At 36.9% G+C, this 27142-nt stretch overlaps 1 protein-coding gene across 2 annotated transcripts in view; it reads left to right on the top strand.

Annotated features, from left to right (window-relative positions):
- Positions 1 to 14633, top strand: part of CAPZA2 (capping actin protein of muscle Z-line subunit alpha 2) — a 29611-nt gene extending 14978 nt beyond the window's left edge. The window contains exons 3-10 of one of the 2 annotated variants that reach the window (XM_041421029.1): positions 1101 to 1152; positions 1789 to 1852; positions 2344 to 2550; positions 3731 to 3810; positions 6457 to 6535; positions 10012 to 10083; positions 12704 to 12766; positions 13656 to 14633. In XM_041421029.1, coding sequence (XP_041276963.1) covers positions 1101 to 1152; positions 1789 to 1852; positions 2344 to 2550; positions 3731 to 3810; positions 6457 to 6535; positions 10012 to 10083; positions 12704 to 12766; positions 13656 to 13796 — 758 coding nt within the window. In that variant the 3' untranslated portion in view covers positions 13797 to 14633. Of the gene's footprint in view, positions 1 to 1100; positions 1153 to 1788; positions 1853 to 2343; positions 2551 to 3730; positions 3811 to 6456; positions 6536 to 10011; positions 10084 to 12703; positions 12767 to 13156; positions 13206 to 13655 lie in introns of those variants that run through there. The other variant, XM_041421030.1, reaches the window with a different exon arrangement.
- Positions 14634 to 27142: the final 12509 nt, after the last annotated feature.

The following is a 27142-nucleotide window of genomic DNA, read 5'->3' as shown; positions in this document are numbered from 1 at the left end:
GTTTTGCTAATTCATAGCTGCAACTACCTGCTCAATAGCAGGGTACAATGTGTTTGAACACACAGAATGAACATTTGATCACAAATGCCTGACCAGTGTTCAATGAGATTTAGGCTACCTTGTTAAAAAGAGAGAGAAAGCTTTTAATTCCAATTCTGAAAATTGTGGGTTTCGTTGGTTGGTTTTGTGTGGGATTTTTTGAGTATGTGAGGTGTTTTTTTACTTTGGATTATTTTGTGTTTTGGTTTGAGTTTGGTTTCTTTCAGGAGGGTTGGTTTGTTTTTCAAAGAAAAAAATACCTTAAATATATTCCAGATTTTTTTTTTTTTTTTACTTTTCACTTGAATGATACCTTGGAAATATTTAGAAGTTTAATATATTTGGGTGAGACTAATGATTAGTTAGTTAATGAGCAGTAAATTAAATTGTATTCAAACAGTGCCTAGAAAAGTCAAGTACATAAATAAGAAATTTGCTGCACAATAAATATTGAGTGATTTTGAGGATAGTACTGACTTTGTTCTATATTTATATGTTTCTTGTATCATGGTAGAAAAAATGCTGTTGTGGTGTATAATCTTCTGCCTAGTAAGTGTCATTTAGGAATGAGACTAAAAATGGTAGGGCTTAAAAACCAGTAAGTTCAATGCACACCATATCAGGGTCATCAGAATACTGTAACAATAATATAGGGTGAGGGAGTTGGTAATATATATTTTAAAGGAAACTTGATAGAATTCTCTGCTGTTCTCATTCAGAGCTTCTCTAAAAACTAGATTGACAGATTCCTAGAGCCTGTAGAATACAGCTTAAATCTCTTTGCCAGATTGTCTTGGAAGATATCAATTTCTATACTATTATTTTAATTTCATTCAGTGAAAATTATATAACATGAAGCAATAAATTTCCTACCTAGTAATCTCTGTGGGTATGGAGTAGTTTTGGATTTGGTTTTTTGGTGGGTTTTTTTTTTTTTTTTTTTTTTTTTTTTTTGGTTTTTTTTTTTTTTTTTTGTTTTGTACAGTCTGTTGATACTTGTCATGTGACTGAAACAAGTTTCTGAGTTAACTGTACTTATGTGTTGTAAATACTCCTTTCAGATGTTCGGTTGCTGCTTAATAATGACAATCTTCTCAGGGAAGGAGCAGCCCAGTAAGTACCAGATGTGAGATACTCAGTTACAAGATGTTTTTTCAGTACGACTTGCATAATCAGTAAGCAGTTCATTTAAAGATGTGTGCTTGGCAAGTAAAACCCTATTGTGTGTGTTGGGCATCTTTGATCAAGATTAAATTCTTGGCAGAGGAGAAATCTGTATTGTATCCTAATGATTAGAGCACCTTTATTTTCTATTTCATGGTAGATGTTGCTTGAACATCTGTAAGATACTGCATCCTTAGACCCTACTTTTGTATTAGAACATTATGCCTACTGTACTTTCATGCCAAAATTAGTTTCTTCTGTAAGAGTGGAGATAGGTGTCTTAGTAGGTTGGATCCCTGTGAAATTTAAACTTTATCTGCTCCTCCAGTTTCTCTGGGTTACTATAAAGCTTAGGTGTTTGTCTACTTCTGAACGTAAATTTTTGTGTAATGGCAGTTGGAACCTGTAATACAATCACTAAAGTGATTCCAAGAATTCTGGCCTGCTAGGTAAAACATTAATACAATGTTTTAATGCATCATTGCCCAGCTAAGATTATTAGCTATTATTTATATCCCTTAACTGCTACTAAGGAAAAAGATTGTGCTTGATACAGGCTTTTGTTGGTTTTTTTTTCTCTTGTAGTGCATTTGCACAGTACAACTTGGACCAGTTTACTCCTGTAAAAATTGACGGTTACGACGAACAGGTACGAATACAGCAAGAAAATTAAAAGAAATGCATCTTCCCTACCAAAACATAGAGATTGTGCTCCTTCAGTAGTACCAGTACCACTCCCATAAGTGAATCATTCAGGGGTACCTAAAGAGCTTGAAATTTTAGTCTGCAGTGTTGACTGAATTCAGTGTTTTGTAGCTATAAAAACTATTTGCTCCATCGTTAGTAGTAGAAGACACAAACTTCTGTCTTGCCTGGTTTGTTGCAGTAAGAGAGTATGGTTAAAGTTTGTTTTTCTGAGGCAGTGTATCATATTTGCCTTCTCCTCTCTTGCTGTATTTTGTTTAAAATGTAAGTTTTAATGATTAAGCTCCCATTAAATGCAGGATATAATTAGATTTTGCATGGGTTTTTTTTTATTTTACTGAATAGCAAATGTAATCAACTAATTTTGTGATTTAATACATCTGATATAATATAAATATATATATATATAAATGAAATTTAAATTTTATAATACAGGTTTTGATAACAGAACATGGTGATTTGGGAAATGGAAAATTTCTGGATCCCAAGAACAAGATTTCTTTTAAATTTGATCACTTAAGAAAGGAGGCTACTGATCCTAGACCCCATGAAGTTGAAAATGCCATAGAGTCCTGGAGAAATTCAGTTGAAACAGCAATGAAAGCATATGTGAAGGAACACTATCCAAATGGTGTCTGCACAGTAAGTGCTAAATTACATAACCACTGTACCACTATAGATATTTTAAATTTTAAAAGGGAGCTATTTGTAAAGCAGAAAGACAGGCAGCTTTGACAGTAAAGAATTTATTCCTGTTGGGGGTTCATGCGGGAAATGCTTGAAATGCAGGAAAGCTTCGGAAATGTAATGTTTTAGCTGTTGGATTATTAGCGAATGGTTACTGCAGGTCATAGTGAAGATTTACCTCTGTATTTGAGCATTCTTATTTCAATTTCTTCATGCATTTAGACATTTTGTGGACTAATGCAGGTTGATCCTGCTGATCTTGGCAGTCTGGCTGGTCGCTTAGAAGGGGAGAAAAATTCCATAAAATAGAAATGTCTACCTTGGCTTGATTTACTGAAAAAACTGTCTTAGTAAACCAAAATGGTTTTGCTCCATTATATCTCCTTTATGTCCAAGTGCTGTATTCTTATCACCAGAATTGGTGGTTCTGATAGCTTCTTAAAATAAAACCTTAGTCTGGACTAAAATAGTATTTGCTTGCTGTTATAAGCCCTATGACTATTTAAATCTCAGCAAACTGATCTATTGATTGCTGTTCTGTGCTTGATGTGACAGAAAAATTAACTGGGGGGGGAAAAGTAAATCAGCTGCTGAGTTAACAAGTTGAATTGGATTTCCAGGCAGTCAGATGAGTTCCAGTTCCTGTAAAGGAAACCAGATTGGATGTTCGCTGAGATAATTTTTAGTAGTATTTGATTTGGGGGAATAAAGCAGACAAAAGGACCAAACCCACCCTTTTTGCTATTCTGTACAGGTTTAAATTGTCATATAGTTGGTAGACTAACTGGTGTTTGAAACCCAGCTGGAAAAAAATGTATATTGTCTCAGTAGTCACTGTTACAGGCTTAGAATTCCTGTAGTGGTAGCAAAAGGAGTTCACAATATATAAAAATTTAGTTAAGATGATTTGCCATCAGGTTTTTAAATCTTAAGATATTTTCTGCATTGTAATAAATACTTTATTATTTCATGTAAAGACTATTATGTATAACCATAATGGTTATAAAATAAAATTTTAGTTTATGTAAAAATAGTAGAAACAGATATCTAAGCAATTTGACCAAGGTCTACTTGACTTTGACTGTTTGGGTTTTTTTGCTTCTTTTTTTCTTTTTTTTTTTTTTTCCTAATTAAGGTTTATGGTAAAACGATTGATGGACAGCAAACCATTATTGCATGCATAGAGAGCCATCAGTTTCAAGCAAAAAATTTTTGGTAAGTTTCTGTATGAATCCACAGGCAGTAAAATACAGCAAACTGAATAAGTGCCGTTACACTGATAATGCTTAGTTCAGAGAAGAAGGTGAATGCATGTCTTGATTGGGACCCTTCTTCTCCCTCCACTCCACTCCCAAGTTTTTCTGCTAAAACTGTAGAAATCTCTTCCTTTGTGGTAAAATGGCAGACTGTGTACCTGCATCTCCTTTGCAGAACTTTGCAAAATTCCATATTACACGTATGACATATGTGATTAATATTCCTGTTTACCACACACCAATATTCATAGCTGTCTTCCCTAATACAGTTGCTTTGGCTTGTTTTGCTTCCTTTCTGATTGACAGAATAAGAACAGTTCCTTCTAGTTTGAATTTCTCAAAGAAAAAAAGAAAGTGACCAAAAATCCACTATACAGTGGGACTTAAGTGATCAGTTTTGGGGTTAGACAGATAAAGGTGATTTTGGATGAAAGAAAATCTTACAAACTGCAGATGAAATAAAATCCTACAAACTGCAGCTTTCTTTTTATTTTTTTTTTTTTTCCTGCATTTGGTTGAATGATGTTTTCCACAGTCTGGAGTGAATTTTATATAGCTCCATACAGGAAACTGGCCAGAGTTGACATAAAATATCACAGTATCAGGAAAGGTTAAGGGTGTTATATCCTAAAGATAGCTTTTATATGCAATTGACAGAAGAAAGGTATTTCATTATTTGGTTTGCTATTTTGCATCTGCTTGCAATTTATATTAGTAATCCTTCCGTTAATGAATTGAAGTACTGAAGTCTTTGGGTTGTTATTCTGGAGGTGGATATTACGTTTCCACAGTAATTTCAGAGTGTGTATGTATCAGTTAATTGCCCAGTACACTGATTTTTATTGAATTTACATAGATAATAAATATTTTTTCTTACTGACTTAAACTTGACTAGTTAAGTCTCCATGTTTTATATCAATATTAGAAGTAACATGAAATAATACTTTAGGTTGTTTTTTTTTAGTTTGGAAGTATGAATGAATTTTGATATTCCAAATAATTAATTTTGTAGTCTTTTAAGAGGAACAGATATACAGCAACCTTTTATAGATGGAGAAAATCTTTATTGAAAGTTTTCTTTATTAAAGTTATGATTGGGCATCTATGGGTAAGTATGTTTTTAAGAGTTTTTCAGGGGTAGTCAGACTCTAATGCTTGTTCTTAGCAAGTTGTAATAAATGCGTATTGGTTTGGGAGATTTAGAGATGGAGCAATGGATTCCAAGTTAACCAGATTCCTCAGTTACCCAGCTGTGTGGCTGCTTATCCAGCCCAAGCCACAGCCAATATTTATTCCCAAGGTGTGCCAGCTTTTTAGGTATTTGCAGGTCTGTCATCCTACTATGGGAGTAAGTTTGTTGGGTGATAGAAAATCAATATATACCAAAGCAAAATACTTTGTGATTATTTGAAATACTGTCAACATAGTAGGATATATGGCTTAGTAAAGAAAGAAGAGGAAAGTTAATCTCTTACAAAACATTCCAAGTCAGCCAAGCTAAATAAAGAAATGGTGTTGTTTTTACCTTAGAGCATTTCCTACAGAAAAATCCTTCTGAACTTGAATTTTTTCCTTTTTTTTAAAAGCAACTTTTTTTTAAAAAGCAACTTTTTTTTTTTTTTAAGCAACTGGGCAATCCTTTCAGTTTTCTTAGCAATGCCAACAAGCTTCTGAATTGTCTTAGTCTATATCTTGAGTGATAATTTGGATATTGTCTGAAATAATAACCAATGGCTTAATAGTTACCATTGATACTATCTGTGTCATTATATAGATTTGTTTGTAGCTCTTAATTTTAATATTTTATGTCTTTCTCTCCCCTTTTTGAATGCACTGGAATCTACACCTAACATTAGCAGCATTGGAACACCTAGTATCAACTTTCTTTCCTTGTTTAAGTGCAAACACAAGACAAATCATGGATTGCTGCAGTGCTTCCTTAATTCAGCTCTATAGTACCAACTTTCTAATCCACTAATCTCATCACTAAATGAGATGATGTCTAGTTTACAGGAATGAAATCAGGTGAAACTACTCCCCATACTGTTTTCCAGGTGCTTGAAACTCCCTTTAGGCATTTTGGCAAGGATTCTGAATTTGTAGAAGGAAACTGGAAGGACATAGTTGTCCTGGAATGGAAGTGCTACAAGAGCTGAAAGGTCTCGTTACAGTTAAACGCAGCAGAAAGTCTTGCTACTCTAATGTTCCTTCCATTTAAGTTTTTGATAGCCTGAGGTGAAGTGTGACTTTGGCTGATCTAGCAAAACATCCACATCCTAGAAACAAAATACTGACTCTGTGTGCCTAGCTAATACTACAGGAGGGAAAGAACATTGGAGGTTTTAGGTATTTCCAGGAGTTAAGTCCTCCTGTTAAAAGGTCCTTAATAATAAATCTCGAAAACTGAGGTTAAATATTTTGGGAAACAGTTCTGTTCTCTTCCTGACTGATTATGATGCTGAATCTTCAGGGAAAGATTTTCTGCATGTGTAGTTGCACTGCAAATTTCATTTTCTGGTTTCCTTTGCCTATCAGTTATATGCTGGGATTTTTTTTTCATAACTGATGGGGTGACATCCAACTTCTGTTTTACTATTTTTTTAAGGAATGGCCGTTGGAGGTCAGAATGGAAGTTTACAATCACCCCTTCAACCACTCAAGTGGCTGGCATCTTGAAAATTCAGGTATGCTTATCTCAAACTGTGTCTTGAGCCGTAAAGTCTCCAGTGATTATCAAGGAAGACTCAGGCCAGTGTATCAAATATGTTAGAGGAAAATGGGGACACAATAAGCAAGGCAGCAGTGCTCATTCACTTATGTGTTAGTGACTTAATTTGCATATTTATCTAATCCTTAAAAACATAAAATAAGTGTTTAATGCAATGATTCAGAGGACTTAGGAAGGTGTATTCACCTCAGCTAGGCCTTTGGTTTCCTGTTGAATTCACAGTGAGACAAGCCCTTCCTGAGGGTAGGCCTGTTCTGAAGTAGAATTTTTTTTCATTTTAACTGATAGTGGGGTTTTTTTTAATGTTATCATATTGTTCAGAAAGGTGGAAACCTTTCGTTTCACCAATTCCACCATCAGAAATTTTTGAATCTGTTTATTTTTCATTCCTGTTGGCTTTAGGGCATTCAGAAAGGATTCCAAACAGGCAGAAGTTCTGAGACCAAAGGAAGTCTGACTGTCATGTGGTAGGCAGGGAGACTCAGCTTCCTGGATTGGTTCCCTGGAATGTGTGGACATACATTGCAGCAGTTAATGGAAACAGTTCTGGGATCAGGGACTAGAAACTTCGTGCAGTCTGACTTTCTGTGTAGTACCTTTTTATTTTTTTTTTTTTAACACAACAAAGTACAATTTCTTTTTCTTGCTGCTTTTGTGCCCCCATGAGTTTTGCTTGTCCTTACTGCACAGTGATGACTGCAGAAGGAAGATGCAAAGGAATGTTTTTCTAGCCTGAGGCTAGGATGTTATTTTAGGATGTGGTAGCTGTGTTTAGATTAACCCAAGCAAGGGGACCATGAATCTGTTTTCCCATGCTGGTGCCAGTATTTGGAATGATAGTCAAAATGTGGACGGCCATTATTATGTTGTCAGATCACAACAGTCATGGTAAGCAGCACCTTAAGTAACTTCTAGGCTTCTCAAGACTTTGTCACTTAAATCCAACTTGCAGCAAAGCGGGCATTTTCTCCACAGCGTGCACTTCTGGTTAATGTCTTAAGAGGTTTCCCAGAACAAGGAAGCAGGTGTCCACTTAATTCTTGGAAAGGTTAGGGCAGCAGCCAAAATAATAGTCTGAACGACGAATTCATTCAGGTTCAGTTTTTCCATTTGGGCACCAGATGATTTTGTCTTTTAGTACTATTTCACATCATTAATCAAGCCATTATTTATATTCATTAAAGTCTATGTTCTGGAGAGTGATGAAAAGTTCTACTTTTTTGCTTGTGTAGTAACTGCTTGTTTCACCAAGGAATTTTGAACTCAGTTTTAAATTTTTAGAAATTGTGTACAATTTCTTCTGGGAATGCTCTCTCTTCACCTCACAAAACAAACTAAAAAAGCATTTTAATTTTTTCTGTTTAAGGAGCAAAATATTTTTCTAGAAAGTGAAATCTCTACAGCATTAGTATAATTTTAGAGTACTGAAATTTCAGTGTTGTTTGCAAAATCTTATACAGCAATACACTATTGCTCTATTTCTGGTAAGACCTTTTAATAATAAGCTGGGAGAAATTGCAGCATCACCTGCTATCTTCAGGTGTCTAGTATTTTTAAGATCACTTCCACAATTTCTTCCTTTTTTCATAAATTCTTTTAATTCTGATGTAGGAGATTCTCAATTGTCACAATCTTTTCTGTTTAATTTTCTTTAATTATATGTAAGGGGAAATGCAAAAGCAGAGCCTTTTATTAAAACTAAGTCCCTGTGGCATTTAACATGCTCCAACTGTGCATGAAAAACAATGATAAGTGTACTGGTTACTTATTTTATCTCTTAGATAATTTGTTATTCTCATCCCTCCTTAGTTAACCTTTCCAAGAGGTTCTGTTCATAAACATCCTCCTTCTTGTAGTCTTCTGAACCCAGACCTAGCATTCTAGAAGGATGTCAGCAGTGAGGTATAGTACAGAACAGTTACTTCTTGTATTTTGTTTAAGATATAACACATCCCAGAATTAGATTTGACTCTCCATCTCAGCTAAGCTGTTAAGTCTGAGTGTTTGCCAAGAATGTGACTCAGTTACACAGATAAGATGTTTGTGCTGGTGTTGGACTCAGAGCACAGGGGAGGTTTGGGCTCTCTGCAGTGAATCGTGATGCACAGGGGGGAACACTTAAATTTCTTTGGGTTCTGCTGCTTTGTTGGAGTTCTTAGAATTATGCACTGAGTAAGCACTTCTCATCTTTTAGGAAATGAATTGAGAAAGACTGGCAGAGGTTTTACCCAGGAGTGTTTGATTTGAAAAAAAACTTCACTTTTGTGGTTAGGTTAATACCTTTTGTTCCAAAACAAGTATTTGACAATAAGCAAAATAATAATTTAAGATGAATCACAGGAAATGTTTTACTCCTATAGGAAACCCTTCCATATGTGTGTCATACTGTGTATTGTGTTTTTTCTGTTAATGCATAGGAAATTATACTGTTTTGTATTAATCTCAGAACTGTGTTATGTCGTCTAACAGAGTGAGACACAAATGTTTCATTTTGTCATAACATGAGCTATGTTGACTGTCTTGACTTTATCAAACTTGTAAAAAATCTTAAAAGATGCTTATTTAAATGTCAATGACCTACATAGCTTTGATATCAATTGTTGTTAATGATCACATATAGTTTTATATATGCTTCCTGATTTTTAGGTTTTCTGACAGTTTTATTAGGAGCTAAACCTTTTCATATCTGTCCCAGCTGTATTTAAAAGTACTAAAGTTAGTTTGGGTAGAGTTTTAGTGTTCTCCTGCAAAATAATCAAGGAAGCTGTCCTGTAGATACAGCATTTCAAGCATAAATAATTTCACTCTGCTTTGCTATCTAGCACTGGGAACTGCTTTGTCTAGATAAATACCAGCATTTGTTGAGACATATCTAATATTGGAAAATACCAAACCCAGACAGAGCTAGAAAGGGAAGCTTAACATTGCACTGTCACTAGAATACAGAGGCAATTTGGGGAAGCAGAATACCTTCCCAGTATCCTGATACCGTCCCAAAACTATTACAATTTTTAAAAATTTCCCAAAACTATTATAATTTTTAAAAATTTCCCGAAACTATTTTAATTTTAAATATATCTTCACAATTTAGAATGGTCTAGTCTATTCCTTTCAAGAGTTTCTAGTAAGATCACCTGAATAAGGTGTTGTCATCTTCATGATGTTAACCAAAACTTAAACTTCTTTGCTTGAAATACTACTTAAGGCACATCAACTCAAAATAAATTATGTTTCCAGACTAGCCTCTTCAGTATTCCCCCTCAAAACCAGTAAATTCTACATTGTTTTGGTTTTGTTCTGTAACATTCTGTATGTGGTTTTGACTGATTTGTATAGGTTTCTTACTATGATAAATAACACAACACTTTGAATTTCCTGCATGTTTTTGGCTTCTAAAACTTGATATGAGGTTCTTTGTTTAATTTTCCATAGGTTCACTATTATGAAGATGGTAATGTTCAGCTGGTGAGCCATAAAGACATACAAGATTCTCTAACAGTGTCTGTAAGTGACCTTTAAGGACTTTAATGGCTATATTGAAGTGATTTTTTAATTTAAAAATAAAGGCAAGCTTATGAAAAGCTCAGAAGTTTTGAGAAGTTTGTTCTTCTACATGTATGGGAATTAATGTTCAAGTTTACAGATATTTTATATGTAATATTTACTACATCTACCTAACATGTAGCTAGCATTTAAAAAGTAAAGAAAAAAGATCAATGTATGCTTGCATGTGGCTTATGTAAGCTACATTAACTTTGATTTTAAAGCTTTAATTAGCTTGTCAGTCTTCCTGCACTTCTGCTGTATTTAAACTTTGGTCTCCAGAATGACCTATAGAATTGATTTTTGAATATGAAGGAGGTTTGAGTTAAAACAACTGACTTTAGTTGTACACTCTAGGAGATTGCTTCCTTTGCTCACTGGAAGAAGACAAGTATGCTAAAATAGTAAACAAATGGTAGCAATTGAGAAGCAATAGTGGTTATTCTCCCTTCATTTTCTCTGTCTGTAACTGGTGCTGTCAGTGTCTTGCTCTGTACAAAAAGCCCTTTCAGAGATGGTTCAACTTGAGAACCATAACACACTTCTTATTTAAAGCGTAATTTTTTTCAACTCTTGCCAAATGGATTATTATAGTAATGAGGAGCAAACAACAGAAATAAAAATTGTTTGGAAATAGTACCAGATGTATTTTTAAGGGTTGATAATGTTCAACCATGAACAGTTACTACTTCTGAAATAATGTCTATAATGGCATTTATGAACGGCAAGATTTTCTGTTGGAGTGGTTTTTAATAAAATTTAAGACATTGAGGTTAAGCTGGCAAAGAGAAATTGTAAAAGTGAACAGTAGAAGTATTTTCATGATAATGACTAGCAGTGGCCAATTTGGCTCAATAGCTCAATTCATCAATAAAGAACACTGTTTGTTAATATAAAGCAAGGCTTGTTGGCTTTTCAGTTGCAATAGCACCAGAAAAAATGGGGGGGAATGTGGTGCCAACTGATACCACTTCGGTTAATATAAAGCAAGGCTTGTTGGCTTTTCAGTTGCAATAGCACCAGAAAAAATGGGGGAATGTAGTGCCAACTGATACCACTTCAGGAGCTGTAGATATAAAATTACTTCTGACTCCCTGGAGCAAAGGGATCTATTTAGTGTTTCACTCAAATAAGAGTTGCTTCAGGGAACTCTTGCAGTTCTCCTGTCAACAGGTTTTGCTTTACTTACTGTTAGGAAGAAACTTAATCCTGCTTTGCAATTCAGTAAAGCAGCAGCAGACCCATGAGTAGGAAAACATCTTTTACATAACTTAACTAAAACAAAAGCAAGTATGCTGCTGGTTACTAATTTTTAACCTTGGCTGTGAGCTTCATAGAGAGCAGAGGCTGTAGAAGTTCTTATTTCACAGAGAAGAAATAGTAGGTAGATTAAAAGGACCCTCAATGACTCCTCTTTTTTGTTGTTTGTCAGAGAACCCATTTAAAAACCATTAACAGGCACAACAGAAATAAATTACTGAAGAGTTCTCTTGTTGCTAGAGCTGTGAATAATTTTGCTGAAGGTTATTTTCTTATCCCTTTTTTTTCTCTGAGACAAATAAGACCTCATACCTCTGAATTTTTCCTTTCATTAGCAGAGCCTTTGAAAGCATTTCCTCAGTTCACTGAAAAGTCAAAACCTTTTCATTTGTTCTTCTGCTTGCTCTCTGCCTTCTCCTTCATATCTCCTGCAGTGTCCAAGAGCACTTTCACAACTGTTAGGTGCAGTTTCACTGAAACTTCGAACCAGTTATGGTTGAAGTTGTCAGAGTTTTCTCCAAGTCTTCGCTTTTGAAGGAATGAGGGATTATGTGGGACAAGAACACTCCTAACTTTGAACAGCTTCTGCAAAAGCACTCTTAGGAATGTCTCCAATGGTAATTGGAAGTTTGGAAATTCATGAACCTTCACTTCGTGCTGGAGACTTCTTTTCAGCACTTCAGCAAATACACCTCCAGATTGACTGATGGGGCGTATTTTATTTTTTAGAAAAACACACACTTGCATCCTTAAACAGTTTCTTTTCTGACCTCACCTTATCAGTCATGATGAAATTTGCACCCTCATTTTTTCAAGATGTATTTAGGAATGATCTTGGAATACCAGATACATAAAGTCTCCTGTTTTCCTCAGCTTAGTCTCCAGACTCAGAATGTTTAGTGGTAAACAAATCTGTTTTGGTTTCTTGGTTATATTCTACTGTAACTTCTTGAAGTTTTCTTGAATTTGTACTGGAAACGTAGCATTGATAATGTTATCTGTACTTGGCATGTTTTTAGAGATTTGGGTGGGCACTGTAATTTTTCCAAATGCTGTTCTCTATGTCTTTTTATCACACCATAGAATTCTTAATCAAAATATGTTAATGACCTTCATGGCATTCTTTTTACTTGTTGCACTTTGATTTTCTTTTTCTGACATCATCATATGGGATATGCCTTCTGGATGAATGCTCAGTTTTGGTTTAGCCACTAAATGGTCAAGTGTTCTCATCTATTCTACCTGACATCACTCATAACTATAGGAAAAACATAATCCAGCTGGTCCTATGTCAGACCTAATTCAAGTGTTTTTTTCCTAGAATGAAGCTCAGACAGCGAAGGAATTTATAAAAATTGTGGAGGCTGCAGAAAATGAATATCAGGTATGTTGAAACAAATACTGTATTCTGACTCATATTTATAGCATTACCATATACTTAACCCAAGCTAGTATCCATAACCAGCAAGGTAATGCAGTTCCATATAAATAGTTTACATGCTGCTAATTCTGTCTTGCATTTTCACACCTTCTGGTGATTGTGCTCTCCTGCCTAACATTAAAACAGAAGTAATCTTTTGAGAGTGGAAAAGTTCCTTGCATGATTAAGTATCAGCAGTTCTGATGTCATAAAGCATTACTGCATTCCCTAAGTGGAATTTTTGTACAGATTCTGTTCAGAAGCTATTCTGTTAGACACCTTTGCTAAACATGACTATAGGCATAACCTCTTTCAGTTAGTAATTTCACAGTTAGAAAAGTGTATCTGTTCTAGATACCCTCTGCAGAAGTGGATACATGTTCATTCAGGCTTTGAACATAAGGTAAATTTCAGACACTGTGTTGTCAGTTTGAAAGAAATACTCTTTAATAAAAAGTCTTGAAATATCTATAGTATGCATTATATTCAAGTTCAAATAATGTTGTGGACTGACTTTAGCATCCCCACAGGAAAAACAGTGGAGGACTTTTCTGTCTGGAATTAATGATGTATGAGCTAACTGATCAGCATTTTATTCATGCTGCTGATTAACACACTGCGGTTTGCTGAAACACCTTGGCTATGGCCAGGTTTACTACATGTCTCACTAATTTCCTTCACATAGTCTCAATCTGTATCTAACAGCTTTTCTTCATTAAGTATTATTTCAATTCAGCATGTTTTTATTAATCCTGTTTAGGAAGTGTCAGGTCACTGAGTCAGAGAGTGTTTATGTGGCATCCTAGTTGTGTTTTTCACGTGTCTCTGTTTTGTGTGACTTTGTGTTTGGCAGACTGCTATCAGTGAGAACTATCAGACTATGTCGGACACTACTTTCAAGGCCTTACGTCGGCAGTTGCCAGTTACCCGCACCAAGATTGACTGGAACAAGATCCTTAGCTATAAAATTGGAAAAGAGATGCAGAATGCTTAAAGTGAACATTGCATGACTGGATCATTTTAGTGTCCTTGTATACAAATAAAAATTATTACAAAAAAATATTTGGAACTGTCAAATCACCCAGTCAGCATGGGCTTTTGCCATTGAAAATCACTGTAAGTAGTTTGGTTAGAGCACAAAGCTTAGCTAATTGACTTCTTTTCTTTTTCCTTCCTTTCAGAGGGTTGCAACTTCACTATAGCTGAATATCTTCCTTTAGAGTTTCCGTTGTACCTTTATTTTTTTATAATGAAGAGACCATGCCTTTAGTTTTCAATTACACATTAAGAACAGTTGGAAAAAATATTTTTGCATATGATAACCCTTCCTCTTGCTTTAATGTGAAATGGACAACTTGCAAAATTTGCTAGATTCCTTGTGGAATCCTTGTGGAATAACATGCATTTCTAGGTCAAAGTCAAAGTGGAGTTTGCCATAGGTGCTGTTTTTGAAATCGCCTGTCCTTTCATTATATGTAAAATTGGGAAAAGCATTTTCTGTATCATTTAAAACTAGAAGACATACTTGCTAGCCCTATGGTAGCTAATTATGCTTTTTAAGGAAAAGGCCAAGGTCTAATGCTGTTTAAAGGTTTTGAAATTAAATAAAAGTACTTACTCCAGAAATGCATTTAATGCTTTGTTCTGACAATTGTGAGCTCAAACTCCATCTGCCCTCCAGGTTTTTTTATCGTAAAGCTACAAATGTATTATAACAAGGCATATTGTAATATATATAATCCTGTACTCATTACTATGTCTGTTTATTTTTTTTCTTGGATTGAAATGTACTAAAATTCAATGTGACATTAAAACGCAAATTTTCTATTTATTTGAGTATCAGATTGCTTCCTGATATAGCCTATTTTTGGTGTTTTTAAATGTTTTTAAAATTCTGCTTGAAACAGCCACAAACTTGTATGTTTAGGGATTATAATATCATTATAATTTTCATCTGCATTGAAAAAACTTCTGCATATGGAAGTCTACTTTAAACAGATGTATTTTAGCTTCATACTGGCTACAGAGGATAGAAGAAGTTCCAAGACCAAAAATTAATACATTTGTTTGGAGAATTCTTTCTCTGTCTATCTCATTTTGAAAATGGATGTCAGGTATCTAAAAACACAGACTTCATTACAAATGCTTTGTAACACTTCCATAAAATGCATAGATTTCATTTTTAATTGGATAAAAACTTGTTTTACAATATGCTGCCTACTTATATGCTCATAAATTAAAATTAAACAGCTTCTTTATTTTTTTAGAAGGCAGGTGTTTATGCACACTCCTAAATGAGTAAAGCTTACACAAATGTTTTATGTCTTTGTTTACAGCATGATCTAATTACCTTAAACTTTCAAGTTACGGCGTAGCAAGAGAGTCTAGACTTGTACTGAGTATAAAAATGTACATATGAAGTAGTTTGTTGGTTGAATTTTAATAGCAATATCCCAGTATTCTGTTCTTCAGTGCTCTCTTACACAGAGGTGTAGAAGTTCTTGAAACTGCTGCTGCTTTACAGTACTAAACTGTTTAGTAGAAGAGTGGGATTTGTTCTACCACAGTCTTCCTGGATAGTTGCCCTCTCAATTGTCTTTGTAGTTCAGCTCCTGAACCATGTTGCTCTTTTCAAATTAGCTCATAAAAGCTGCATGTGAGATAATAATAAATGCTGAGTCACTGTCAAGTCTGTCTGTCAGTCTTAACCAAGATCTAAATACAAACCCTCTTGAAAAATTTCTTCCAGTATATTTAAGAACAAGGTAAAAAAAGGCAGTGAATGGACAGTTAGGGGAATTGTTAATGGGCAACAACGGTGCAAGTAACTTTTCTAGCTGTTTAGAATGTTGCAAATTACCAGAATCAGCGCTGACTAAAAGTCAGAATGCTATTTTTCTTACCTGAAATAAAGAGCTAGTTTTAAATATATTCCAAATAAAGAGGTATTTTACTGTGAAGTACTCTATTACTGTATTTTCCTCTCTGTTTAGTCTTAATTCTTTAACTAGAAAGAATTGCTTCCTTCAGGTTCAATTCTACCAGTTGGATAACATAAGTAAATCTGTGTTACTTACGTTTTTTCTTGTTGTGTTAATTTTTAGTCTGTGAGACAACTTTACACCTTGAATATCAAATTTATTAAGTTATAGCTTCAATAAAACCATTTGTAAGTAAATCAACTATTCTGTTACTTTTTCTAAACCGTGTGCTGTATCATATTTAGGAGTAGTAACTCCTCAGATGAAGCTGACCTGACTGTCAGCTGAAGCACGTGGCACAATTGGAGTTCTTGATTTCTAGCAAAGTTTTGGATGTCACTTGCACTTTTTGTTTGTTTGTTTCTATCCCTACTACTTCTAAATTGGAGAATTTTAGAGCTTGCTTGGTAGGCTTTAGGGTATTTTCTGTAGGTAAAGCACTTTCTCTGAGAAATTTTGCTGTGGCAATTGTCTTAATGTGAACTACTATTTGTTTATATTCTATTTTTAAATATAAAGACAAGCTTTGTATTGTTGAATCTTGATGTAATAGACATTATGGCTTGTAATATGGACTTGTAAAATGCTCGTGTTTTTGAAGTGTATTACATCTTATGTATCTTAGTGCCCCTTTATATTAAGGAGTTTTTAACTTCTGCAAGTAAGCAGCTGTTTTTTGCAAACATCTGCAACAGGAGTGGCAGTTCTGCTTTCAGGTTTTCCTGAGCAGCCCGTTTTTGTATGTCTGTCTTAAAATTCATACTGTGGGTAGAATGAAACTTTAAAACCATTGTAATGGTTTTAAAGTACATTGCTACTGCTGCTTACTGCTCTACATGCTGATAACAATTCTGCCATCTGGTCCACTGGGAACATTGCACACAGTTCATTAGGAAATGGTGATTCAGCCAGGGTAAAAGCACTGTGTGAGGCTGAACATCCTAAGAGATATGTTCTCTTTAGGGGACATCTCCAGCCACTTCTGTGGCAGCAATGTAGTTTGTGCAGTTTGGAAATCTCTCTCTCATCCCCTCATCTCACAGACTGGTTTGGCTCTCAAAGCCATTTTGGTGCTCTTGAGTTCACTTCCTTTTGGAGAACTCAGAACTGGGACCTGAGCTCTGGCAGTGCACCAGGTGCCTTCCAGCTCTGAATGGTGACCTGAGTCCACAGCAGTGGTTTCTTTCAGGCAGCTTGAAACCACCACCTACCTACCCACACCTACCTGTGTTGAGGATGTCTGGAGCTTCGGACAAAAGTGGGCCTCTCATTTCCAGACTGTAAATACTGTAGGTATAGAAGTTTCATCAATTGCTCAGTTCTGTGGATTCACTCCTATCGTATTGAATTACTTGCTGACACAGACATAGCTTCTGCTGCATTTGTTGTCTGGAAAGACTGAAACTGTTCTTCATCTGATGCAATTGTAAACCTAGGTTTAGATTAAACTTAGTTTGTTCATAACCTTGAAGTGTCAATTTTTGTGTGACAGCGTCAACTCTGAACTCTTTTTTTTTAAGGGGAAAATTTGCATCAGATTTTAAGCAAAAAGGTCAATTTTTTCTTTTACAGCTAAAAGAAAGGAACTGTGAATTCTTTATTCCTTCTGTGAAAATGAATGTTTAACACTTGGTACATTCTCTTGTTAGCAATATTTTCTTCTGCTACTGTGACTTTCTTACGTGTAACAGATATTGCCCAGCATGATGTTAGCCATGTGCTCATCAGAAAAAAAGGATCAGAGTGATAATTATTGTCTTAAAGGATACATTTAGACTTTGGTATGCATCTTTTCTTTGCAAATCAGTACAGTTGTGCAGGGGAAAATCTGTCAGTTTTGTTCTCTTCAGTCAAGAGGAGTATGTAGGGACTTTTTTGTCTGACTAGCTGCAGTTTGAAATAACGTCAGATCAGAAACAACTTCTAGCTTATGGGTTATAAATATATCTGCTAAAGTAGGTATATTGTAGTTGGTTGGATGGTTTGGGAGGATACCACTATATGCCCATAATGATTTGTAGTAATTTCCGTTTTGCCTTTAAATGTGCTTTTAAATTTTAAATTTCAAGTGTACACTGAGTACAGCTGTTCTAGGCATCAGTGAAAGAAATGAGACTACTTCCTTTAGTAAGCAGCTTCCGTGTATGCCACTCAGTTTGAGTTACCTTTCAAGATTATTTCAGAATTTACTTAATAATGTAGAAGGCTGAGCTTCAGCTTTGCCCCACTGTGAATGGCAGGCAGCATTGTGAAGAGGGGTTCAGAAAAACATGCTTGGTAACTCTTTATCAGGAAGTAAAATTGCCCCCAGAGGCCTTGTCCATTACAGTGCAGCAGTGTGCTTGTGGTGTATCTGGAACCTAAGGTACTTTCTTCAAACACAGAGAACTGAGTTTTAGTCCCCTGAGGTAAAGAAGGGACTCGGCTTCCCTGGAACAAATACTGGCTAAAAGGAAAGAGGCTATCTCCTTTTTTGCAGATGAAGTGTTTATGAATGTAATTGAAAGTTACAGCCTCAAGCACTTGAGTGCATGAAAAATACTTTTCATTCTCCTGGACTGCTGTGGATGGACAGTGTTTCTTGGTGCCTGCTCCAGCAGCCTCCCTGCCCGCTGTGCCGGATTGCCGGGGTGCTGGGTGGTGATGTTGCACCTGTTGCAGAGGCTGGGTACTAAAAGTTAGATGCCCAAAGGCAAAAACATTCAAGTTGTTGCTGTGCTGTGAAGGTGCCAGAAATCTGAACTGTGCAGCAAGGGGCCCACAGATTAGCCCTGGGATTTGGAATGCTGTCATGCTGCCCTTTCCCAGGTGAGGCAGCACATCCAGTTGTAACACAAGATGCATCAGTGAGGTGATAAAAGGTACAAGGGTGCGATCAGCTAGGATTTTGTTTAAGGAAGAAAGGTGCTGTGTTTCCATTCAACCACAGTTCCTGCTCAGCCTGTGACAGGGAGCCTGATGCTGCAGCTCTGAGGAAAGGGTCAGTTCAATTAAAGCTGTGCCCCAGGAGCACGAGTTTGATGGAGGCTGGCACAGCACTCACAGCCAAAGTCTGCACTGTACAGTGCCTGTGGGCTGCAGCCTCTGCTGCCCACCTGTGGTGGGCCCACACGTGCTGCAAGTGTTGATTGAGCTCTGTTCCCTGTCCTGGCACATCTGTCTTAAGGCAGGCACAACTAAGGCTGCTGCTCAAAATCCCCTGGTGGCCCTTCTCTTAAGAACCTGCTATTTGGACAGTGACCTGGCTCCAACCATGCAATAATAACTTCCACATAATTTGGAAATTAGGGAAACAGGCTTGGAAAATAAGCAGTGTAATTACTAAATAAATCAATATTCAAAACAGGAACAGATTTTAAAAATATATACCTTTTCAATTTTGTTGTGACACTTAAGATCACATTAACACTTAAGTGCATGCACACTGGAGTAGAAATTGGAGCTTTCAGGAGCCATTAGCAGTAGTAGGAGGAAGAAAAATCTGCTTTATTTATTTTTACATGGCATGTGATTGTAAAACAAGCTTTCAGATGCTGTAAAACTGGTAAGCTTTGCAAGTCTGTAACTTAACTGTAACAACAGGAACAATAGCAAAAATGATTAGCCAAAAAACCAGTTTCGATTACAGATTCCAATGCTGAATATTCAGTTGGAAGGTTTCTGAGAAATAGTGGCGTTATAAATCCTTTAATGGAATGCAAAATATTGGGGGTTTTTTTCCCAGAGTGTGACACCATCAGCTGCATCTTGACTGTATGTGGCAGGACAGACTTGTCTGCTTTGAAATAAATTGCTAAAGATTATCCTTCCTCTCCAAGTTCTTCTACATTTTAGTATTACTAATATTAAGGTAGATAGTAGGAAAAAATAAATCTACCATCTGCCAGATCTTGACCTTTTTTATCTTAGCTGTGAGCAAAAAAAGGTTTTTTCCCCCATTCTCTTTGCAACATATTTTAGGTATTAGAAGAGTGTCCACAGACTGTAGCTGTTCGATTAAAGATTGAATTTTATTAAAGATTGAATACTGCAACTCCAATTTCTACATGAAATCCAATACTCTTAAGTAAATTTCCTTACATCCTGCTTTTTGCTTTCTGCTCATTTTGAGACACTTGTTTTCTGTGTGAATTGTTCATGTCAGCCCTGATGATACTGCAGGCTATCATGATGTTAAGCTTACTTGGATTTCCTTTTGCTAGAATCTGTTCTTGATTGTAGTAATGTTCTCTAGTATTATTTTCATCAGCTATTAGGAATTTTAAAACCCATGCTGAACTAAGGAGATAAAACCAACCAACAGCCACTGCTAGGTATGGGTGCCTGATGTTATCTATACTGGCAAAGCAGGTACTGGGAGTGTACAAAACTGAGACCATCTGTAGCCTCGTAATGTGGACCAGCCAGCACATGGATTCTGAACTGAGAGCATCTTGGCATGAAAAGATGGGCTGCTGTGAACTTTTCCAGGGCAGTGAACTGAATCCTTGTTATCTAGGATATTGTGCCAACAGCCGGCAATTTGTTTCTCAGTAGGTACTGATGTCAGTTAAAACTGAGGAGTTGAAATGCACCACCCTGTTTTGTACTAGGAAGCACTTAATATGCTGCTTTCCTACCTTTTTTCTATGGAAAGGGTAAGGAATCAATGATCAGTCAGCTGACAAGCTCTGAGGTGTATCTCACCTGGTGAAAACTGGAGGTAACTGGTGTAACATCCATGGAAGCACTTTCCACATGTCTCAATGTGCATAGGGACAGATCTCCTCCACCAAGCTAGCCAGAATTACTTCTATAGTATCAGAAAAGTGAGTATGAAACTCACTTTTGAGAGTATGAGAACTGAGTATGAAAGGTTCTTCAGCTGTTCTGGGTGCCAGGAGCCAGCTCAGTTCCAAAAAGTTATACCTGAGAGATGCTGCTAGGAAAATAAATGCCATATGTTCACAAAGAATTGAAGTGCTGTTCCTGTTCCAAGGCTTTGGTGCAGGGAAAAGGTTTCTGCAAGACTGATTCTCTGGGTGCAACAGAATTTGGTAATCAGTAATTAGGCTGTGTCTTTTCCCAATTCATTACTAAACTTAGTGAGCTGTCATCTTCCCTTTAAGAACTTGTCTACCTCTCCTTAGCTCTTTCAGCTGGAAAGAGTGTGCCTTGCAGTCCTACCAGCAGTTGATGTGGCTGGAGTTACTCCACCTGAATGTAAATGAAGTGTGCCAGTATATAATTTCCCAAGGAATAAATCCAGCTACCTGATACTTGATACCTTACCCTCCTGGTAAAGTCCTTTTGGACACAGCAAAGTTGCTACCCAGGTTGTAGCTGCTGACAGAGAGTGGTAATCCAGTGCCTGGTGTCAAAACACAGGTGATGGCAACACTGAGAAACTGGGCAGTAGCAGATGCAATGGGGCACTGTCACAATCGAGGATTACTGCTCTAGGAATCATGAAAGTTAGCAACAAAGTAACATACCCAGTGAAAGAAGTTCCAAGGTTATGTATGACAGTGGGTTTTCAATGCAGTTGATGAGTTTGCTACAATCATGTGGCAGTCCTGTGGTGGAGATCACAGGATAAGTGGCATAAAAGAAACCATCAGGGAATGAGTAATAGTATAACTATACCAGATTTCAGTGATAGGTGCATGAGGCCAGGGATATACACTGAATAAAGGGACTGAAGGTGTCTGCTGGTGCTTGGAGTACGAACACACCTTGTTCTCGACAAGTGGGTGGCCTGTGTGAGAAATGCCAGTGTTTCCTGGGCTGCAGGCACCCACCTCACTCCTACATCTGTGACAGTCTCAGCTAAGGCTGTCCAATCACACTTGGCTGTGCAGTAAATTCAGAGCTGCATGGCAGTAGCAGGTGTGTGAAGGAAGAAAATCTGCTCAACCAGGTGACTTCATCGCCTTACCCTTCTGTGTTCTTCATAATCTGAAGGAGGCTGAACTACAACATTTTTTTATAAAAGCATAGATGTAATGTAGAATTCACCTAGGCCTGAGTTTGGCCAAAGAGCTTTATTTGAAAAATGTAGAAGAGTTACCAACTATTGAGACTAAGAGGGGAAGGAAGGCCTACTGTGAAATCAATAAAATTAGTGATTAGATTAGATACTAGGAAGAAATCCTTTACTGTGAGGGTGCTGAGGCACTGGAAGAGGTTGCCCAAAGAAATTGTGGATGCCCCATTCCTGGCAATGTTCAAGGCCTTTGAGCTTCCTGATCTACTTGAAGGGCTTTGAGCATCCTGATCTACTGGAAGGTGGAACAGTGGGTTGGAACTAGATCATGTTTAAGGACCCTTCCATCTCAAATTCTATTATATGATGTTCCGTAACACTTCTTCTTGAAATTATTTAAGGTAGTGAATATGAGGATCCCACTTCAATGCAAGACATGCCATTGGCAAGAACAATTGACACTAAGCCTTGGTTTAGGTTGTTTTGCAGCCCAGGGCTCTGTACTAGTGGCAAGTGTCATTCTCTCTCTCCTGGACCCATCACCTGCCCACACAGGGCCTGAGACATGCTGCAGGGTCTGTCAGGTCCTTCTAACTGAACAAAATTATTTTAAAGACAAGGACTTGCTATAAAATGTCACTGTTGCAGCCAGGAGACCTGAGAAGACTTGAGAAATAGCCGTGATGATTTTTCCTTTCCAAACTCTTAACAGACTACGTCAGGGTCGTCGACAAGGCTTTCTTAAATGTAATGTGGTACAGTGATTGCATCACTACTAAAAGGGGAGGCAGGATGGACTGAATTAAAGGATGCTGTGAAAAGGCATTTGGATCTGAAGAATGACTGCTGGGTGCAGAAGAAAGAAGACTGTGATGCAGTGAGAACAGATCAAGCAAAACTGAAGAGCAAAGGAGGGAAGAAAGCAGGATGTGATGAAGCCAACATGTAAGACAGACAATTGTTCTGTATCCTAAATTTAAAGACAAGCTCACAGGGACCTTCGTCTGTGGAGATAGTAAGAAGAGGCTCTGTGAGGGAGGTGTTCTCAGCAATGGTATCCAGCACTGGATGGGGGTGGAAAGGCAAGACAAGCAAGCAAATGAGAAAATAATTGCATCAGACAAAGCAAAAGGATATTTTGATCCTTGATTTTGCAAAGGTTTAACAAGATTTGGCTTGGGAGCCAAATCTGTCTGTGATATGAGTAAATGACATGCCATTTAGATGCTACTGCTTCCATGGCTTGCTCAATCCCTTCCTGCCTACAGGCAGAGCTGTTTTTGTCCTCTGTAATCATTGCCAGCCTCAAGCAGCTATAATTACCTGTACGTGATCCAGCACTGTGACTGCTCTGTTTCCGTCCTCTGAATTTCTGGAGATGAAGTAAAGTGAAATGTCAATGGATTTCTGTGCTTCTACCAATACATAGCAGGTAAAGATGTCGTGTTGCAAATGCTAGAGGAAAATAAAGCTACACTCTGCTAATTGCAAATTTCAAATGGGAGGAGTTGAGTTTAAAGTTCCTCACTTTAAAATGTCTTTTCATTAAATATATCAACACTACTAAACTGAAGATCACACTGAACATATTTTTCCTTAAAAGAAAAAGGTCAAGATACCAATCAGTGAAAAGAGGCCTTATGTTCTACATTTCCCAGAAAAGAAAAAAAAAAAAAAAAAAGAGTAGATTTACTGTTTGGCTTCAGTCCAAGGCATGGATGTGGGGAGCAGGGCTTTTGTCCTTTTCCTGGACCTCAGTAGGGGAGGGAGAAAGCAGCGCTGGTTCCCTCCGGGCTTTTTGCCATCTGTCTCTGGCTCGCTGTGTCGCGCACGGCCTCCCGTGACGTACAGAACATGTGTGGATGCAGAGCTAGATCTCCCTTGTGGAGAGCTCCCTTTTGAGCAGGGCCAGCCTCGCACGATTCCTTTGTGAATCCTAAGCACGTACCATCTTGCACAAATACTGACGTGGCCTGCCCCACCACCTCTCACAAAGAAGCTTAATAAAATGCCTCGGCGAATGTGTGTGTCCATTGCACAAAAATACGTTAGTGCTCCTGGGGAATATTTCCATGGATTTAAAATAACCACAAACAATTTGCTTTATCAAATGTGTGTGTTTGGGCTGGGGCACTTCCCCACCTAGATGCCTGAGTGTGCTGACAGTCAGGGTGAAATTCCCACCTCATTTTTAGGGGAAAAAATGTAATTAGGCAAAAAAGCAGCAGAAGAAAGCAGGTTTGGATTTTTTTCATTTTTTCTTTTTGGAATTTGTTTGGGATTTTTTTTCTGGTTATGAATTATTTTGAACACTACCCAAAAATACTGAAACTCTGCTCTGAGTAGCACTAGCTATTTACCAGCATCTTCCTTTGCCCTCTCTTTGCACTGACATCTGATTCTTAACTTAGCCAGTTCTAACCTGGGTTTTGTTACTTGTCTTGCAATTAGGGCAGTGGGTTGGTTGAATTTTTATTGTCAGTAAAGATCTTAAAACAACTTTCAGGCAGGCTTTCCTCCTTCCCATCCAACTACTCTAACACATTATACAGCACCCTGTTTCCCAGAAGAGTCCCTGTCCATCAATAGCTATGGACAACATTTTGTTAATAATGGAGACAATTTTTTTAAGCTTTTTGACAAGAGGTGCTCAAGGCATATTTTACTTTTCTTCATTAGTACTGGTGGCAGGTTTTTAAATATTACTGTCTTTAAGCAGAAGATTGTTCCTGTAATACTGTAATATCCTACTTTTAGAATAGGGAACAGAAACTTCAGCCTGGGCATACTGTTCAGAAGTCTGTAGTTGCATACTTTTGCAATATCTTTTTTTGAATAAAAATACATCGATTAAATCTTTAATTAAGCATAAATTTTATTTCAGTGTTTCTAAGCATATTTGCAATTCTCTGGATTGTGACTAAGGACTGTGCGTACTTTAGTTGCAAACAGCTTTTTGGTATGTGATTACAGCATTTTATGCAGACTTTGGTATGTCTGAAAAGTGCTGTGTACAGGATCCCGTGAACTCTCCTCCGGTGCTTTCACTCACATCGGCGCACTGCTTCTCAACCACTGCTGATTCCAGCTTACACTGCCGCCTCCAGTTCAACCCTGATATTGTTTGATATGCAGACGATAAACTTCATAGGTGCTCTACATGCATGTGTATTTATATGGATGTAAATTCACATCTGGACACAGGCATGCATACGTATATACGTTGTTGTTTAATGTACATCCAGATTAAAAAGCGTTGGGCATAATGCTGCTTAATGGGATTCAGTTGCTAATGAGGCATCAGCTGAAGGTCAGGGGGATGTCTGGCTCCTTTGAACCAAGCTGGCAGTGTTTCCCAGTGCTCACATATATATGTGGAGCTCATGTAGGTCTAATTTCTGCCCTTGCTGAATGTCCTTGACTAGTGTGCCTGGCCATCTTTTGGCTGCCAAGACCTCAATGCAATCTTATTTTATAGCCAGGTTCCAAGAAGGTTACACATTATGGCCTAGAAAGTGTCTCTCATTCTGATCTCTGAAATTATCAAGCAGAAGATTTTTAAAGGTTTGCTAAAACACCCAAACATTAAAAAACCCGCTTCTTTGGATCTTGGATTACTTTGGACCCATACAAAGATTAGGTGGGCAAAATTTTCAAACTGGACTTTTGCTGCTCAGTGGTCCCATCTATTCTTTCTTATTTGCTCAAGGACCCAAGCTCAAGAAAATGTCCTTCTGAAAAGAAACAAAACTTCACTGTACCTCATGTTTAGTAACTGTCATGGCTTCTGCTTCCTGATTTCATTTAGCAAAGTCATCAATAGTCATATGAGAAATTAGGAACTCTCAGCTGGGTTTATGGCAAACGAATTAGTAGTGTTGGCACTTACAGGTATTATTTTGAGGTAGGAACTGAGGCCTTGTGTGAGAAAACTATAAACAAGTGAGCGGAAAATCTTAGCAGAAAGGTAAAACACTATTTCCAAAATTATTTTTGTCCAATGATTCATTTCAGCTGTATTCTGTCATATCTTGACTTAGCAAATGAGTGCCTGAAGCCAGATGACACTCAAAATTGTGTCTTTTCATAGTACTGAACAGTTTACTTCTGACTTGTGAAACGCATATTTCAAGGCTTTGTATTTACTTGGAATTCATTCAAACAGAACTGAGAGACAAGAGGTAATTTGTGTTAAATAGAGCCTGAACAGTGAACCTGCCTTGAGTGTCAGCTTAGGTGCTTCTTTAAAACCAACAGCAGAAATGTAATTTGTCATATGAATGCACAAAGCTAGTCATGAGTCACAATATCCAGCACATAATTGCTTGTCACCTCACACAAACATTTGGATTTGGACACATGCTTTTAATTTCCTGAGTTTTTTAGGGTTTATTTGGGTTTTTTGTTAAGTTGGTTTTTTTAGAGTTTTGGGGGGTTGGTGTTTTTGCTTGTTTGTTTTGTTTGATTGGGTTTTTTTGTTTGGTTTGTACCACTGTGTTTTGCTGTTGTGTTTGTTTGGGTTTGTTTTTTTTTTTTTTTTTTTTTTTTTTTGTTGGTTTTTAGTTTGTATAGCACCCAATGAGAAATCCTTATTTTTTAAAATACTTTATGCTCACTGTAAAAACCCTGGAGATCTGGAAGTGAAATGCATAACATGACTGCAAAGTATTAATAACTTCTGTAATTTCGGGGAAGAAGAAGCAATGGTGCTTAGAGGAAGGCAGGCATGAAATTAAAGTGGGCACAGTTCATAGTGTTTTGATCTTCTAGGAATACAAGAGATATAAAGAAAGCAGACGTGGAGGAACCAACACAATTCACTCCTGCCTTTCAATAAAAGACAATAGAATGAAAAGTTGTTTATAATAGGAAACTTTGGAAAAGCCCTATGCACCATCTCTATCTTTCATGCATAAAAGAAATTGATCATAGTCAGTTTTTTAAGATAAGCACTAACATACTGAAACTATGGAGAGAAAAATTTATAAAAGTGAAAAATTCCTTACTGTCTTGGTCTTTTTGCTAATACACGAGAAAATGTGAGGGGTATATTTTGATTTATAAATAACTGCATGATTGAATAAGGTTGAGGTTTTTCAGATGTGACCTAATGTATTAAGAATTTCTTCCCTTTAAAACTGAAAGGGGAAGCTGAAAAATTTGAAATGTGGTTTTCTTTGGTATGTAATTAAACTATAAATGACCTTTTATGTAGTTGATCTGTATATTCTAATTTTAAAAGTTTTGTGATTTATTAGCAAGAAAAACTTCTGTCAGTCCTGCACCAATATTCTTACATGGGGACCCTTAACCAGAAGATCCTGTCACCATCAAATGCAGAAGACACAGCCAGTGTTCATTCATCTTCAAGTCCTGCAGTAGTCTGGAAGAACA

This window comes from Onychostruthus taczanowskii, unplaced genomic scaffold (assembly GCF_017590055.1).
Source record: "Onychostruthus taczanowskii isolate IOZ18803 unplaced genomic scaffold, ASM1759005v1 scaffold68, whole genome shotgun sequence".
NCBI lineage: Eukaryota > Metazoa > Chordata > Aves > Passeriformes > Passeridae > Onychostruthus > Onychostruthus taczanowskii.
This window is presented reverse-complemented; position numbering and strand designations above follow the sequence as displayed.